The sequence below is a fragment of the Myotis lucifugus genome, unplaced genomic scaffold, assembly GCF_000147115.1.
Source record: "Myotis lucifugus unplaced genomic scaffold, Myoluc2.0 scaffold_208, whole genome shotgun sequence".
Taxonomy (NCBI): Eukaryota; Metazoa; Chordata; class Mammalia; order Chiroptera; family Vespertilionidae; genus Myotis; species Myotis lucifugus.
Genome location: NW_005871256.1, coordinates 1832102 through 1846960, shown reverse-complemented (window position 1 = coordinate 1846960; position 14859 = coordinate 1832102). Strand labels below are relative to the sequence as shown.

The window sequence follows — 14859 nt, the reverse complement described above, 5'->3', positions numbered from 1 at the left end:
CGTTCAACTCTGATAGGAAACCCCAATTTGGGGCATGGGGAAGGAGAATTTATTCAGAACAACTCAACTGCGAGACAGCACAGGTGTGGAACAGCAGGGCCGTGAGGCAGGCCTGGTGCGAGGCAGGCCTGGTGCGAGGCAGCCTCGTGGTGCAGCTTGGCCCCTCTCTGGCAAGACAGCTGGACTCTGCTGGCCCACTCCGGCCTGGTCCAGCCAGACAGCTTATCTGGTATAGCTCCAGCAGGAAAACACAATCTTCGTAGGTGAAGAAAGCCCATTCCCTGAGTCAGAGGGAATCTAATTAATAGGGAGGGAAGTGCCCCCGCCCCCTGCAAATGAGGACTCCAAGTCCACAGTTTGATTGGGCAAAAAACAAACAAACACTGCCCTGCCCTAGCCGGTTTGGCTCAGTGGATAGAGCGTCAGCCTGTGAACTGAAAGATTCCAGGTTCAATTCCAATCAAGGGCACATGCCTAGGTTGTGGGCTCCATCCCCAGTGTGGGGTGTGCAGGAGGCAGCCGATCCATGATTCTCTCTCATCATGGATGTTTCTCTCTCTCCCTCATCCTTCCTCTCTGAAATCAATAAAAAATATATTGAAAACAAAACAAAAAACAGCAACATTGTCCTGATTTGTCCTAATGGAGGCACCTGATTGGTCAGTGAAAATGCTGATGGGGCTATAACTGTGCAGCTCCCATTGCATGGACAAACTCCCAGTCCTATTGGTTGAAATCGGATTCCAGGAATTCCTTTAGGAGGGTTGGCTCAGATGGCAGGCAGGCAGTTCAGTGCTCCCTGAAGTGTAGCTTGTGTGAGAGGCCCCTGTTTAGCAAGGCTGCTAGGCCCTGTTTTTAAATTTGGCCCAATTGGCCACCTAGAGCCCTTTTCAGTATTTTCTTTCTTGGAGTCAACAGTCGTCGGTCACAGATTAAGTTTAAAAACAGGACTTATCCAACCTGGCAGAATGGGTTTTCACATTTAGGGGCACAGTGTTGGAATTTGGACATGAGAAAGATCTGAGCACTGATCCTAGCTCAATCCCTCACTAGGTGTGAGACCTTGGACTGATTACCTAACCTTTCTCCAGTGTGTATCTCTTGTTTGTAAAATGACTAATAGTAAAGGCTTTCCTTGAAGACTTCACCATAAGAATTAAATGGACTTTGAATTGGACATCTAGTGCCCAGCACTTAATCATTATTCAACAAATTATTACTATCATTACTTGCTCTTGAAAGACATTTTCAATGTATGCAAATCAATATATGTGATACACTACTAGTACATTAAGGAAATGAAGGGTCAAAATCATGTGATCATCTGAGTAGGTGAGAAAAAGCACTCAACAAAATTCAGCATCCTTCCAAGGTAAAAAAACAACAACAAACTCGGTATAGAAGGGATATACCATCCCTTAATAAAGGCCACATGTGACAAGCCCACACTTCACATATGAAAGGTTGAAAGCTTTTCCTCTAAGATCAGGAGTCCTCCCCAGAACAATCCAGCAAGAAAAAGAAAGAAAAGGCATCCAAGCCATGAAGTAAAATTGTCTCTGCAGATAATATGATCTTATATATAGAAAACCTTAAAGACTGCACCATAAACCCCTTAGAACTAATAAAGGAAGTCAGTAAAGTTGCAGGATACAATATCAGTATACAAAAGTCAGTTGTTGCTAACAAGGAACTATCAGAGAAAGTAAGAAAATCCTATTTACATTAGCATCAAAAAGAAAATACTGCCCTAGTCGTTTTGGCTCAGTGGTTAGAGTGTCAGTCCACTGATGAAGGGTCTCGGATTCAATTCTGGTCAAGGGCACATACCTCAGTTGCAGTCTTGATCCCGGGCCCAGTTGGAGTGAGGGTGGGAGCAACCAATTGATGTGTCTCTCTCACATCCATGCTTCTCTCTCTGTCTCTCCCCCTTCCATCCTCTCTAAATATCAATGGAAAAAATATCCTTGGGTGAGGATTAACAACAACAACAAAAGAGAATAAAGTACTTAGTAATAAATTTAGCCAAGGAGGTAAAAGATTTATGCACTAAAAATTATAAAACACTGATGAAAGAAATTGGAGAAGGCACAAATAAATGGAAAGATGTTTTGTGTTCATGGATTGGAAGAATTAATACTGTTAAAATATCCATTCTACCTAAAGTGATCTACAGATTCAGTGCAATTCTTATCAAAATTCCAATGGTAATTTTTGTGGACACAAAAACCAATCCTAAAATTCATATGGAGCCACAAAAGACCTTGAAGAGCCAAAGCAATCTTGAGAATGAAGAGCAAAACTGGAGTCATCACACTCCCTAATTTCAAACTACATTGCAAAGCTATAGTAATCCAAACAGTATGGTATTGGCATAAAATCAGACACAAGATCATTGGAACAGAATAGAGAGCTCAGAAATAAACCCATGCACATATAGTCAATTAGTTTATGACAAAGGAGCCAATAGTTACATTGGGAAGAGGATAGACTCTTCGATAAATGGTGTTGGGAAAACTGGATAGCCACATGCAAAAAAAGAAAAATGAAACTGGACTTCTATTTTGCACCATACATAAAAATCAATTCAAAATGGATTGAAGATTTGAACATAAAAGGTGAAACCATAAAACTAGAAGAAAACCGGTAAGCTCCTTGACATTGGTTATGGCAAAGGATTTTTGGAGTTGACACAAAAAGTGCATGCAACAGAATAAACTACAAAGCTGCACAGCAAAGGCAACCATCAACAAAATGAAAAGTCATCCTATGGAATAGAAAATATCTGCAAACCACACATCCAGTAAGGGGTTAATATCCAAAATATCAAGAATTCATACAAACAATAGAAAATACTTTCAAATAACTCAATTTAAAAATGAGCAAAGGATCTGAGTAGACATTCTTCCAAATAAGATATACAAATAGCCAACATGTACGTGGTACATGAGAAGATATCCTTTCAACATCACGAATCATTTAGGGAAAGGCAAATAAAAACGATGAGATATCATTTCACTCCTGTTAGGTCTATTTTCAAAAAGACGAGATAACAAATGCTGGCTAGGATGTGGAGAAAAGGGAACTCCAGTCCACTGTTGGTGGGAATGTAAAGTGGTGTAGCCACTATGGAAAACAGTTTGGAGGTTCCTCAGAAAATTAAAAACAGAACTACCTTATGACTCAGCAATCCCACTTCTGGTTATATATCCAAAGAAAAGAAAATCATTATCCAGAAGAGGTATCTGTACTCCCATGCACATTGTAGCATTATTCACAATTCCCAAGGCATGGAAACAATCTAAGTGTCCATTGACAGATGAATGAATGAATAAAATGTGCTGCCTGTGCATACAGTAGGGTATTATTCAGGCAGGAGAAAGAAGGACATTCTGCTGTTTGTGGCAACATGGATGAGCCTGGAGGGCATTATGCTTAGTGAAACAAGCCAAACGAAGAAAGACAAATATTTTATGGTATCACTTACATGTGGTATCTTAAAAAAAAAAAAGTCAGACTCGGAAACAGAGTAGAATAGTGGTTGCCAGGGGCTGGAGGGTATGGGGGGAAGGGAGAGGCTAGTAACAGGGTACACACTTTCAGTTATAAGATGAATAAAATCTGAGGATCTAAAGTACAACATGGTGACTATAGCTGATAATGCTGTGTTGTAGTATTGAAATTTGCTAAGAATAGAATTGTGTTTTTAAGCCCCCTCACCCCCCAAAAGGTATATATGTGGAAATCCTTTTGTAGAGCATACGTACCTAAAATCATCATGTACATGTTAATAAAATTACAATTTTACATGTCAATTATACCTCAATAAAGCTGGAAAAAGAATTTGTGAACTCAAAATTCCAAGAGAATGAGGTGTAGGACGGCACGTTTTTGTGGTAGAAGGGAGTATGATTTCAGGTAGAAAGTCGCCGTTCCAGGGTGGGAGGTTTTGGATATTACATGTATTAAGCTATTATGTAGCCATGGAATATATTGTCACTTACAGGGGTGGGCAAAGTAGGTTAAATCACCAGCTGTCATTACCCAAAAGATAAATCATAGGTAAGGATATGAAATAATAATATAATAAAAAGACATATTATACAAGTAAATCTATAAATATAAAAGGCCAAGTGTCTGTCCTCCCCTCTGACTGGTAGCTATTATGTGCACTGACCACCAGGGGGCACCACGGACCTGGTGCTGACAAACCAACACTTGGCTTTCCCCAAGTGGGACACAGGCCCCGCCACCACCCTGGAGTGACACCCCACCAAATTGCAGCCAACGCTGCCAAGACCCCATGGCGCAAAATGTGGCCCGCAGCCCAGCCCATCCAGGAAACCGTGGCTGTGGGCGCCAAGTAATGACGTCACATAGCAAAACCCAGCTTCCTCTCCCTAGCAACTAGACTCCTTGGAGTTTCTTCAGCCCAGGAACCCAACTTGCCTTATAGTCAGGTGCAAACATTTTATAGTTCAACCAAATGTCTGTGAAGCATTTTCTCGTGCCTCATCTCATTTGATCCTCACAGAAGTCCTGGAGTAGGAAGATAGGAGACTTGGTGGAATCCTATTTTCTTTTCATTAGCCGGAAAACAGAGGTTTAGAAAGCTTAGAAACTTGACCCGACTGAAAAGAAGAAATGGTGGAACTTGGAAATGACTTCAGGTTTTCTCACTGCGCAGAATATAGTCAAACACTGCTGCAGTTACATATTTTACCCTTTGTTCTCCCTGCGTGATCTACAATAATAATCTGCTTCGTGTTGATAATTACCTGCTGTGTTGCTGGACAATTACCCTGAAAAGAGAAGTGTGGTGCTTCACTGGGCTGGGAAAGGTTTAGCTTGCAATCAGAAAGCAAGGTCTAATTTAAGCAAGATTTTTTGGGTTTGAAGTGTGTATACACACACTCACACACACACACATCTATACTAATAAAAGGGTAATATGCAAATTGGTCACAATGCCCTCACAGTCATGACCAGATATGCTAATTAGTCATGACCAGTATGCAAATTGACCACTCCAACACAATAATAAGAGAGGGATATGCTAATTAGCCCCGATATGCTAATTAGTAAATTGCCAGTATGCAAATTGACCATCACTCCAACACACAAGATGGCCGCCCCCATGTGGCCACAAGATGGCCGCCACAAGATGGCCTGCAGGGGAGGGCAGTTGGGGGCGATCGGGCCGGCAGGGGAACAGTTAGGTGTCGATCAGGCTGGCAGGGGAGTGGTTAGGGGGTGATCAGGCAGGCAGGCAGGCAAGCGGTTGGGAGTCAGCAGTCCTAGATTGTGAGAGGAATGTCCAACTGCCCGTTTGGGTGGGATCGGGCCTAAATGGGAAGTTGGACATCCCTTGAGGGGTCCCAGATTGGAGAGGGTGCAGGCTGGGCTGACGGACAACCCCCCCATTGCACGAATTTTGTGCACCGGGCCTCTAGTATATATATAAAAGGCTAAGTTGACTCACGCATGCGCGATACAATAAAGCTCTCGCTGGCACTAATCGCATGCATGTGTTTCCATCTGTCATTGTCGATCATGAATTTGGTTGACACTTCTATTATAGAGAAAGGGCGAATAGCGATATTAAAATATTTCTTCTAATTTCCTTTCACTGTGCACGAATCTGTGCACCGGTACACTAGTAATATAATAGTTAATAATTAATAATACAAGAATAAACTGTTTTGCGTACTCACAACTATAAACCTACTTTTTGTATGTCTGCAGAGCAGGCATGCAGGAAGGGACGATGGATATAACGAGAGAGAGCGAAGACAGGCTGGGACCCAGGAGGACAGACTGGAATTCATGTTGGTCTCCTATGCCCCAACTCCGATAATGGGGATTCCTCCAGGTAAAGCTGGTGCCCCTTGTCACTGAAGGAAACCTACGCCTGGAACTGGGAGCTGAAGGAGGAGCCCACACCAAGGAGGGGAGCTGGAAGGTAAGTGACCACCCCACATGGACTTCCGGAGGATAAATACTCTGTTGCTTCTCTCCCACCTTCCAAATCTCAGGCAAAATGGCCCTCGTGGCCCAGCCTAACTGGTACCTACAGCCCACCCTAGTTGACATGTTGCTAAACCACCAGACCAGCGGTTCTCAACCTGTGGGTCGCGACCCCTTTGGCGGTCGAACGACCCTTTCACAGGGGTCGCCTAAGACCATCCTGCATATCAGATATTCACATTATGATTCATAACAGTAGCAACATTACAGTTATGAAGTAGCAACGAAAATAAGTTTATGGTTGGGTCACAACATGAGGAACTGTATTTAAAGGGCCAGAAGGTTGAGAACCACTGCACCAGACAGTTCACGTCAAGATTTGATCAAGTGAGGGGAGTAGGTACACAGGTGTTTATGTCTCTGCATATTCTCACCTGAACGCTTCAAATACTTTACAACTCAAAAGTAATGTAATGTGTGAATCCATGTATTCATTGTAGAAGTCCTATGCAAATGATGTTCAAATCCACTCCCTGACCAAAAAAGTTACTTTTGGAAGCCAGTTAAAACATTATGTAAATGAATAGCCTTTCCAGTGAATAAATTAACAGGCCCAGTGGAAACGATCCTGGTGATTCCAATTTCATCTGTCTTCTTAAGTGTTTGCACAGTAATACCATCCCTTAGCATTAGCAGAGGAGATAGAAGATAGGTTTTTGCTTGAAATTGGATTCCTGGGGACTCATTACACAAAATTAAACTGCAGTCGTTACGCAGAATGAACTATGGAGCTTGTAAACCAATAGACAAGTATTTCAGAAATCTTCCCTGTTGGCTACACTTTTTATTTGAGCTGGAAGGGACTGTGAAAGCCTATGCATTTAAAAAATCATGTACGTATTTTATAATGTGCTGTGCTGAAGCCAAATAAAAACGATGTTTGAAATATTTTAATCATTCTGAATGAGCTTCAGCAATGATGAAGCATTCATGAAGCTGGCATTGCGATCATATTCCATTTATTATAAAATACGAGCCAAATGATAAGTAAAAACTGTACAAATTAAAGTTACTGTTGCTTCCCTATTTAATAAGCAATCAGGAAAAAGGACAGACACCAGGCTTGTCAGCTCTGTCCCCTATGTTACCATCTAGACCCTCATTTCAAAGTCAAAATACATGATTTCATTGCCGAGAACATGCTCTCTCCAGGTAGGTCGGTGGTCACCTGCAAGTGAGGTCAGCCGAGCAAACAGCCACAAAAGTGAAGTTGTTTAGAAGCCTGCCAAGTCCTTTTCTGTGTTGTTGGGATTTTATTTAGGGTTTTTCCAGTTTTGATCGGACTTTGGACGTGTTATATTTTAAAAATTTCCCTGGCATATAGAATTACAGTCTAAAATGACTAGAAATTTCAGGAACATGGTAAGTATGCAGGGCTTTCATTAATTCAAATGTGGGGTGAAAATATTTAAAATCAGAATTTGTTACTTTGGCTTCGTAACAATAATTGAGTGAATTCTGCATCTTTGTGTTGAATGTTCTGTAATTACTCAGCTCTGCTTTTAGAATGGCCCCGGTCTTATCTCGCTGTTCTGTGATCCTACCAGCTGGCGATCATACTCTTAGTATTTTGCTATAGATCCTTTCTCTCTTTTTGTCTGTGAGGGGCATATTAATTAGGACCCATTTGCTTTGCATGAAATTATATAATGATTAAAGTTGGGTAGTTTCTGAAAACATTTTTTGTTTTCAAATCATACTTTACCAAAGATTTGGAAATGCTAATGTTTTTGCAATATTTAAACCTAGAAAAATAACAAAAAATCCCCAAACAGTGCTAATTAACAAATATGATCAAATGCCCAGAGCTGTTGTTACCTGTATTCAGAGGTGGAATGCCCACCCCTGCTCCCTAAAACACCCAAATCCAAACAACATAATTAAAAGTGGATATGAGTAAAGACAAGATTATTGTTTCATTTAAGCATACCACCCGGCACTTTTGGGGTGTTAAACACAAAAAGATGTCTCCTTTGATTGCTACTTCTTGTCTATTGGCAGAGACTCTAAAATTAATTTTCTAAAACTGCGTTGGAAAAATGAAAAAGTACTATATTTGAAATGGGCAAAAATAATTTGAATTATACTTTTGAAACAGTAGAATGAACCAAATTCATGAATAGCTGACCATCACTCTATGGACAATTTGTGGCCGTTTATCCTCTCGTATACATCTGTCCTCTAAGCATTTTCCCCAAGACAGACATCAGTATGACCCTATGACACAGGGTCCCGTGCTCCAATGACCCTTCTAGTCATGATTCCTATACAGATGCCCCCTGAGAAAGGAAATAAGAGAAACCCATGATCTTTGCTTCGGTTGGGGGGTGAGGTGGCCTTTGCTGGTCCAGAGGGTGGTGATGGCTTGTAATTGGCCAGTTGAAAGCTCAGCACCATTATTCCTAAAGCATCATCATTCCCATTGTTTCCTGAAGCATGTGGTGCCCAGAGCCCTGTGGTGAAAGGGCTGCGGGGTCGCTGTGAGCTGCTCAGGGGCTCCCTGTGCTGAGAAAGGCGAGTGGAGTGAACCCAGGGTAAGGGAAGGATCTGCATCCACGTGTGGTGTGGAGGGGAGGGCAGAACGGCGTCTAAGAATCAAGCCTGTTAGGTCAGCAGTGGCCAGGACGGCCCTTCTATTTCGAGGGATTGACAAATGCGGTCTGGGGGACATTTTCACAAACCAAGAGGAAGGCAGGGGGTGAGGAGAGGATGGAGAGCAGGCAGGCAGGGGTGAGGAGAGGATGGAGTGCAGGCAAGCAGGGGTGAGGAGAGGATGGAGTGCAGGCAGGCAGGGGTGAGGAGAGGATGGAGTGCAGGCAGGCAGGGGTGAGGAGAGGATGGAGAGCAGGCAGGCAGGGGTGAGGAGAGGATGGAGAGCAGGCAGGCAGGGGTGAGGAGAGGATGGAGTGCAGGCAGGGGTGAGGCGAGGAGAGGATGGAGTACAGGCGTGTGCTGGGAGGCAACGAGGAGCCGGCCACGAAGTGACAGTTTTGTTCTCCAGCTCTCCCCAAAGACTTCATTTTCCAGCTGTAGTTCCCCATTTTGACTCATTTGAAAACTGCCTTTGTGATTTTGTCCCCTAATACCATCTCCAATATTACTCATTCTTCTTCAGATTAAATGTCTCCTGCTCCCCATAGCCTGGTCTCAAGTACTGGAGCCACGTGTCTGTGCTTTGTTTTTTCTGATGCACATTAAATAAACACGTGGTTGTTAAAATAAAGTGTTCACCCTGTCCCCCTAAAGCAGTGGTTCTCAACCTTGGCTGCACGTTAGCATCACCTGGGAATCTTTTTAAAATCCTGATTTCTGGGCCTCATCCTCCAGAAAGTCTGTTTCTTTGTTATGGGTGGGGCCTCATCATTAGTAACAAAGAAACAGAATTTCCGGAGGATGAGGCCCAGGAATCAGGATTTTAAAAAGATTCCCAGGTGATTCTAATGTGCAGCCAAGGTTGAGAACCACTGCTCTAAAGTCACTGTGAGGCCCCACAGTCGTCTATGCCCCAGACTTTAAAAAGCTGCGCTCACATGACCCTCCAAAAACCAGGGGTTCAAAGTCACCGAATGATGGAAGAACCCAGGGCCTTGGGAGCTCGAGTACGGGGGTAAAAAGTGCATTTTTAAAGGGGCGCCCAGGGAAATGCCTCAGTTCCTCCCGGAGTCCTCAGCCCCCGGGCAGGCAGCCGGAGCAGAGCTTCAGCCTGCCACCTGGAAGGCAGCCCAGTGAGAGTTTCCTGGCCGGAGATCGCCCCACCCTCATGAAACCCTGTAACAGGACCCCCCAGCTCGCCTCAGATGTTAGGCAGTTCTTGGTGTAATTGGTTCAGGTGGCATCAAATACAAGCCAGGAAAATAGTGGCTGAGAAAGAGGGGGAGGCAGGAGGAGGTTGGGTCAGAACAGGAAAGTCTCAGCTTGTTTTTCTAAGAAAACAAAACACGTTTGAAAATGGGTCTGCTTGTGCTCACCTAGCGCGGTAAGCCTCCGTGGCCGCACCTCCCACTGTAGCCTCCCACTTTCTTCTGTCTTGTCCTATTTGCTGTTGCTTAAAGCTCTCACGGAAATCTAACACCCAGGAGCAGAAAGCACGTAAGCAAGAGCGGTTCTGCTGTCTAAAACCCTTCCTATTACTGTCTGACTCAGATACACCGCTGAGAAAAACCTAGCTTGACAGTGCCAACTTGCTTGTGACATGTTTTTTCAACCTGTTTTCTGTTCGCTCATGCACAGCACAAACGCTGCTTGCTTAGTGCTTGCGGGGACCAGGCATCGTCTCAAGTTCCCAAACTGCTTTCATCCAGCTCCCTTCCTGAGAAAAAACCACACCCACACAACAGCAGGTGATGAGAAACGTGTCTTTATTAGGTGATTTTTAAAGGCATTTCTGCTGGGGGCCTTACGGGGGTCGTCAGGGCATACCCACCACCGGAAAGTCACGAATGACTAAAGTCTATTACCTCACTAAACACCGAGCGAGTCGCAGGAGCATTCCAGGGGGAATTAATAAATAAATTAGGGGGAAGAGGTGGGGTTTCCCATTTTCCTGGGGTTTTGGAGGCCTTCCAGCTGATTGTGTCTATCTCCATAGTCTGGGCTCTTTAAGAATGTACCATTTCCTGGAATTCTAGAACAGAAGAGGTGAGAACAGGGTCAATGGAGATGGCTCAGTACTTTACAGACACTGTGGCCCATGAGAGTTCTGAAGAGGAAGGAAAGGGAGCAAATTTCAGGTGATGGGCATGGCCCCCCAAAGAGCACAAAAGGAAGAGAGTGTGTCACCGACCACAGTCCAGAGAGTCTAAGCCAGCGGTTCTCAACCTGTGGGTCTCGACCCCTTTGGCGGTCAAACGACCCTTTCACAGGGGTCGCCTAAGACCATTCTGCATATCAGATATTTACATTACGATTCCTAACAGTAGCAACATTATAGTTATGAAGTAGCAACGAAAATAATTTTATGGTTGGGTCACAATATGAGGAACTGTATTTAAAGGGCCAGAAGGTTGAGAACCACTGGTCTAAGTGTTTCCTCTTCCTGCCTAACCTCCTTTAACCATCTCCTGTAGCTTTGCTTGTATTAGAACCTGCCCACCCGTCCTCTCCATGGCCAGGAGTGAATTCAATCACAATCTGTGAACTTTTAACTTTTTGTCTGGTCAGTTTAAGATGGAAATGGGAGGTTTTCGTCTATACTGTAGCTACATTTTGCATTTTGGAAACATTTAATAAGGTGAGAATTTGAACTAACTTTTCTCTTTGAATCTTAACCATACCCCCAAAAGCTTATATTACTAAAAGATAATAATAATCTATACTAATAAAAGGGTAATATGCTAATTAGACCAGAAGACCTTCCGGGAGACCTTCCGGACGTGCCATAGTGGCGGGGCCAAGGCAGAGGCAGTTAGAGCAATCAGGCCAGTTAGAGCAATCAGGCCAGCGGCGGGGGGCATAGTTGGGAGAGAGCAGGCCGGTAGGGGGGGCAGTTGGGAGAGAGCAGGCTGGATCGTGCCTAAACCGGCAGTCGGACATCCCCCGAGGGGTCCCAGATTGGAGAGGGTACAGGCCAGGCTGAGGGACACCCCCCAACCCCTGTGCACGAATTTTGTGCACCGGGCCACTCGTACTATTAATAATGATGATGTAGATGCTCTGGAGAGGAATTGAAAACTGGGGATTTACTTCATATTTATTAGTAAGCTTTGCCTATTTTGGAAGTCTTTCATGGTTAGGTTGAAAAAATCAGTCTCTCCTTACCTAAACCATTTTCCCGAGTTATTTACAGAAGCGACACCAACTCCCAGTGTGGACAGTTATCGTGGCATCATTTTGATTAGATTTTTAAAATAAGGATCTAAAGGAGCAGTTTTTAATTTCAAAAGAATGCCACCATAAGGACCGCACATACCTTCAGCGTTGGCATGCACACACAGTAGCCAGCGAGCACATGAGCAACAGGACAAAATCCTATGAACACAACCCTGCAGCCGGACAAGGATGCTAACAGTGGAATGCGGGCTCTGCACACAGAAGACTCCAGGAATGGGGTTTCAACCGGTTTATGTGGTTCTGCATAACATTGTCCATTTCGTGGGCTAATATCCAATCAAACATATTTGTTTAAACCCTTGAAAGCTAAGAGGCTTTCCTACTCTAGACAATAGGCCCTTTAAAGTATAGACACTCTTGTGAATGTCGATCCTTCCCTCGTTCAGAGGGGCTCAGATACCTCGGGTGGGAATTCCTTACCCTATTTTCAAAGCACATGAAGCTGTCTTGCACATAATTGGCCAGGCAACTCGCTAGTCCCCTAGTCAGGTAAAGGATATTTTCTGGTTCATAGACAGTGACCAGCAGGACCAGCTTCTATGGTACAACCTCAGCCACGTGCCAGTCTTTCCTAACATCAATTGCACCCTCACTTGAGTCCCATTTTACAGATGAAAAGACTGAGGCTCAGCAAAGTTAAGAACGGGGGCTTTTAACCCACATCCATCTGATCTCACGGCCCAAGTCCCCTGATGCTCCTTGAGCTAGTCTCTTATGCTCTGTGCAGGTGTGAACTTACCATCAGCCCCAATTTTTCCATCTCCATCATTATCTGCAGCCGCCATCAGGGACTTGGTTTCTGTCTCGGTCAGTTCTCTAGCACCACTCTCAAACTTCTGGAGGAAAAACCTACAGGATAATAGAGACCGAGGGGGATTTTCTGAAAGACCAAGCACTTCCCGCTTCCCCTTTCTTTTCCTCTTGAAGCAACAAACCCGTTCCCAGCAATTTCAGTCATCAGTCAGGGTCTTAGCAAGCAAAGGTCTCCTTCATTGTAGAAAGTATTTGCTGGGCGTTTTGTTTCAGAAAGTTTTTTACAGAGTTTTGTTGATAAGTCCATTGGCCAAAGAAAACCCCTAAAACTAGTTCATCTTGGCCCCTCCAATCTTAGGTGCCCGTGTTTCGATATATGACCAACCGACTCATGTCCTTCCCTTTCTTGAGGCTGCTGAATGACCGGCATCGAGGCTGGTCCATGAAGAAATACCGAGCAACTGGACTCCACTGCACCCCAGCCCCACTAGGAATGTTGGGGTGCCAGACAGGCTTAGGACAGGCTTAGGCTTACTTTAGCTCTTCTTCATCCAGGTATCCACTCTGGTCGTTGTCTATGAACCGAAAGACATCCTTCACCTGACTGGCCGACATCTTGGAGAGGCCTGATGTCTGGAAGAATTTTTGGGGCTCAAAAGTATCTGGGTCTGAAGAACAGAGAATGGGTTATTCTGGTGCTCACTGGACCGCATCCTGTGTTTGGGCCAAGATGCTGAAAACATGGGTTATTAAAAATAAGAGTATCATTGAGCCACAGGGATGCTCTGCTAAAAAAAAAAAAATCTTTTTAAAGACAAAGAGGGCTGTGACTGGTTCAGGATTCTTAAGCAGCCAAGCCTGGATGGCTTTGGGTATGGTCTCCTGCCCCCGCCCCCAGCTTTCCTCTCCACTTGGTTTGCCCCTCCCTCCTCTGCTCCCCGTGCCTCCCCTGCCCATTTTACAGCTGTGTCTCCAAGACCCCGGCATCCCTGGTCTCCGGGAGGGAAAATGCAATTGTTGGAGTCAAATAGGTACATAGCAGCCAATGACCTCTTTTCTCGCTCTGAGTTTCTTTCGCCTTACGGAAATGAGATCTCATGTCCCTATAATCTTAGTTAATCAAGAACAGTTTTATTCTCTGATCCCATGAACTTTCGGCAAAGTTGACATGTTAATTTTTTGGGACTTTGCTGGAAGTGTGAGTACAAGGGAAAACCCCGCCCGTGCCTCAATCGCCCTTTATTTTTATTTTTTAAATATATTTTATTGATTTTTTACAGAGAGGAAGGGAGAGAGATAGAGAGTTAGAAACATCGATGAGAGAGAAACATCGATCAGCCGCCTCCTGCACATCTCCTCCTGGGGATGTGCCCACAACCCAGGTACATGCCCTTGACCGGAATCGAACCTGGGACCTTTCAGTCCGCAGGCCGACGCTCTATCCACTGAGCCAAACCGGTTTCGGCTCAATCGCCCTTTACCTTGGCACTCCTGCAGGGCGGCCGCAATGTCTTCCGCACTGAGGACATCTGTGATGCTCATTGTCCACCTGTCCACACGGGATAAGGGACATCTGGTGAATGGCAGGCAGGAACAAGCTTGTCTTGGGGGAGTCCCCCCTCTTTAGCCCATGGAAACAGTACATTCATTGAGAACTTGAAAAATGTAATCAGCGTGGTATGAAGTGATGGGACAGAATATGCAAACAGAAACCAAGTACTGAGAAGATCCCAGCCATCTTTGTCTCAGGGCCCTCTCCGGAATACACCCCGAAGATGAAATTTAAAGCACAACCTAAAAACCAATTTGATTTCATTTTCTTATCAAAATTATATTTACATAATTGACCTTTTATATAAACATCTACAAACCATTGCAAAGTAAAGCATGTCACAATTGCAGTAGCATCTTCCTGCACCAGCCAGAGAAATGCAATGTTGCAAATTCCATGGGGAAAGGATAGACCTTCTGTGGGAGAGATGCTATTTCTCCTGAAGGATGGGAATCAGAGACATGAAAAGCCCATCTTCCGGAGATCAGAATCCTTCCAGGTGTCAACTCCATGGGAACAGAGCAATCTGAGCACAGCGTGCACCAGCCTAATAAGAATGCGTAGGAAAGAAGAGTCTGGGGTCTGGTAGGTCCACCAGCTACTCACCGTTTTAGATTTCCCCCCAAGAAGAATCAGAAAAAAGAGCTGAAGGAGCAAAAAACACGGATGTGCTTTTGCGTCCTTACTGACCTACCTTA

The 14859-nt window shown here is 44.4% G+C and overlaps 1 protein-coding gene across 1 annotated transcript; it reads right to left on the bottom strand.

Moving 5' to 3' along the window:
- Nucleotides 1-10625: 10625 nt before the first annotated feature.
- On the bottom strand, nt 10626-14226 carry OCM (oncomodulin). Its single transcript, XM_023761464.1, has 4 exons — nt 14091-14226; nt 13145-13277; nt 12596-12705; nt 10626-10651 (listed from the first exon to the last, which is right to left on the bottom strand). The coding sequence occupies exons 1-4, from the start codon at nt 14149-14151 to the stop codon at nt 10626-10628; spliced, it is 330 nt and encodes a 109-aa protein (XP_023617232.1). The 5' UTR covers nt 14152-14226.
- Nucleotides 14227-14859: the final 633 nt, after the last annotated feature.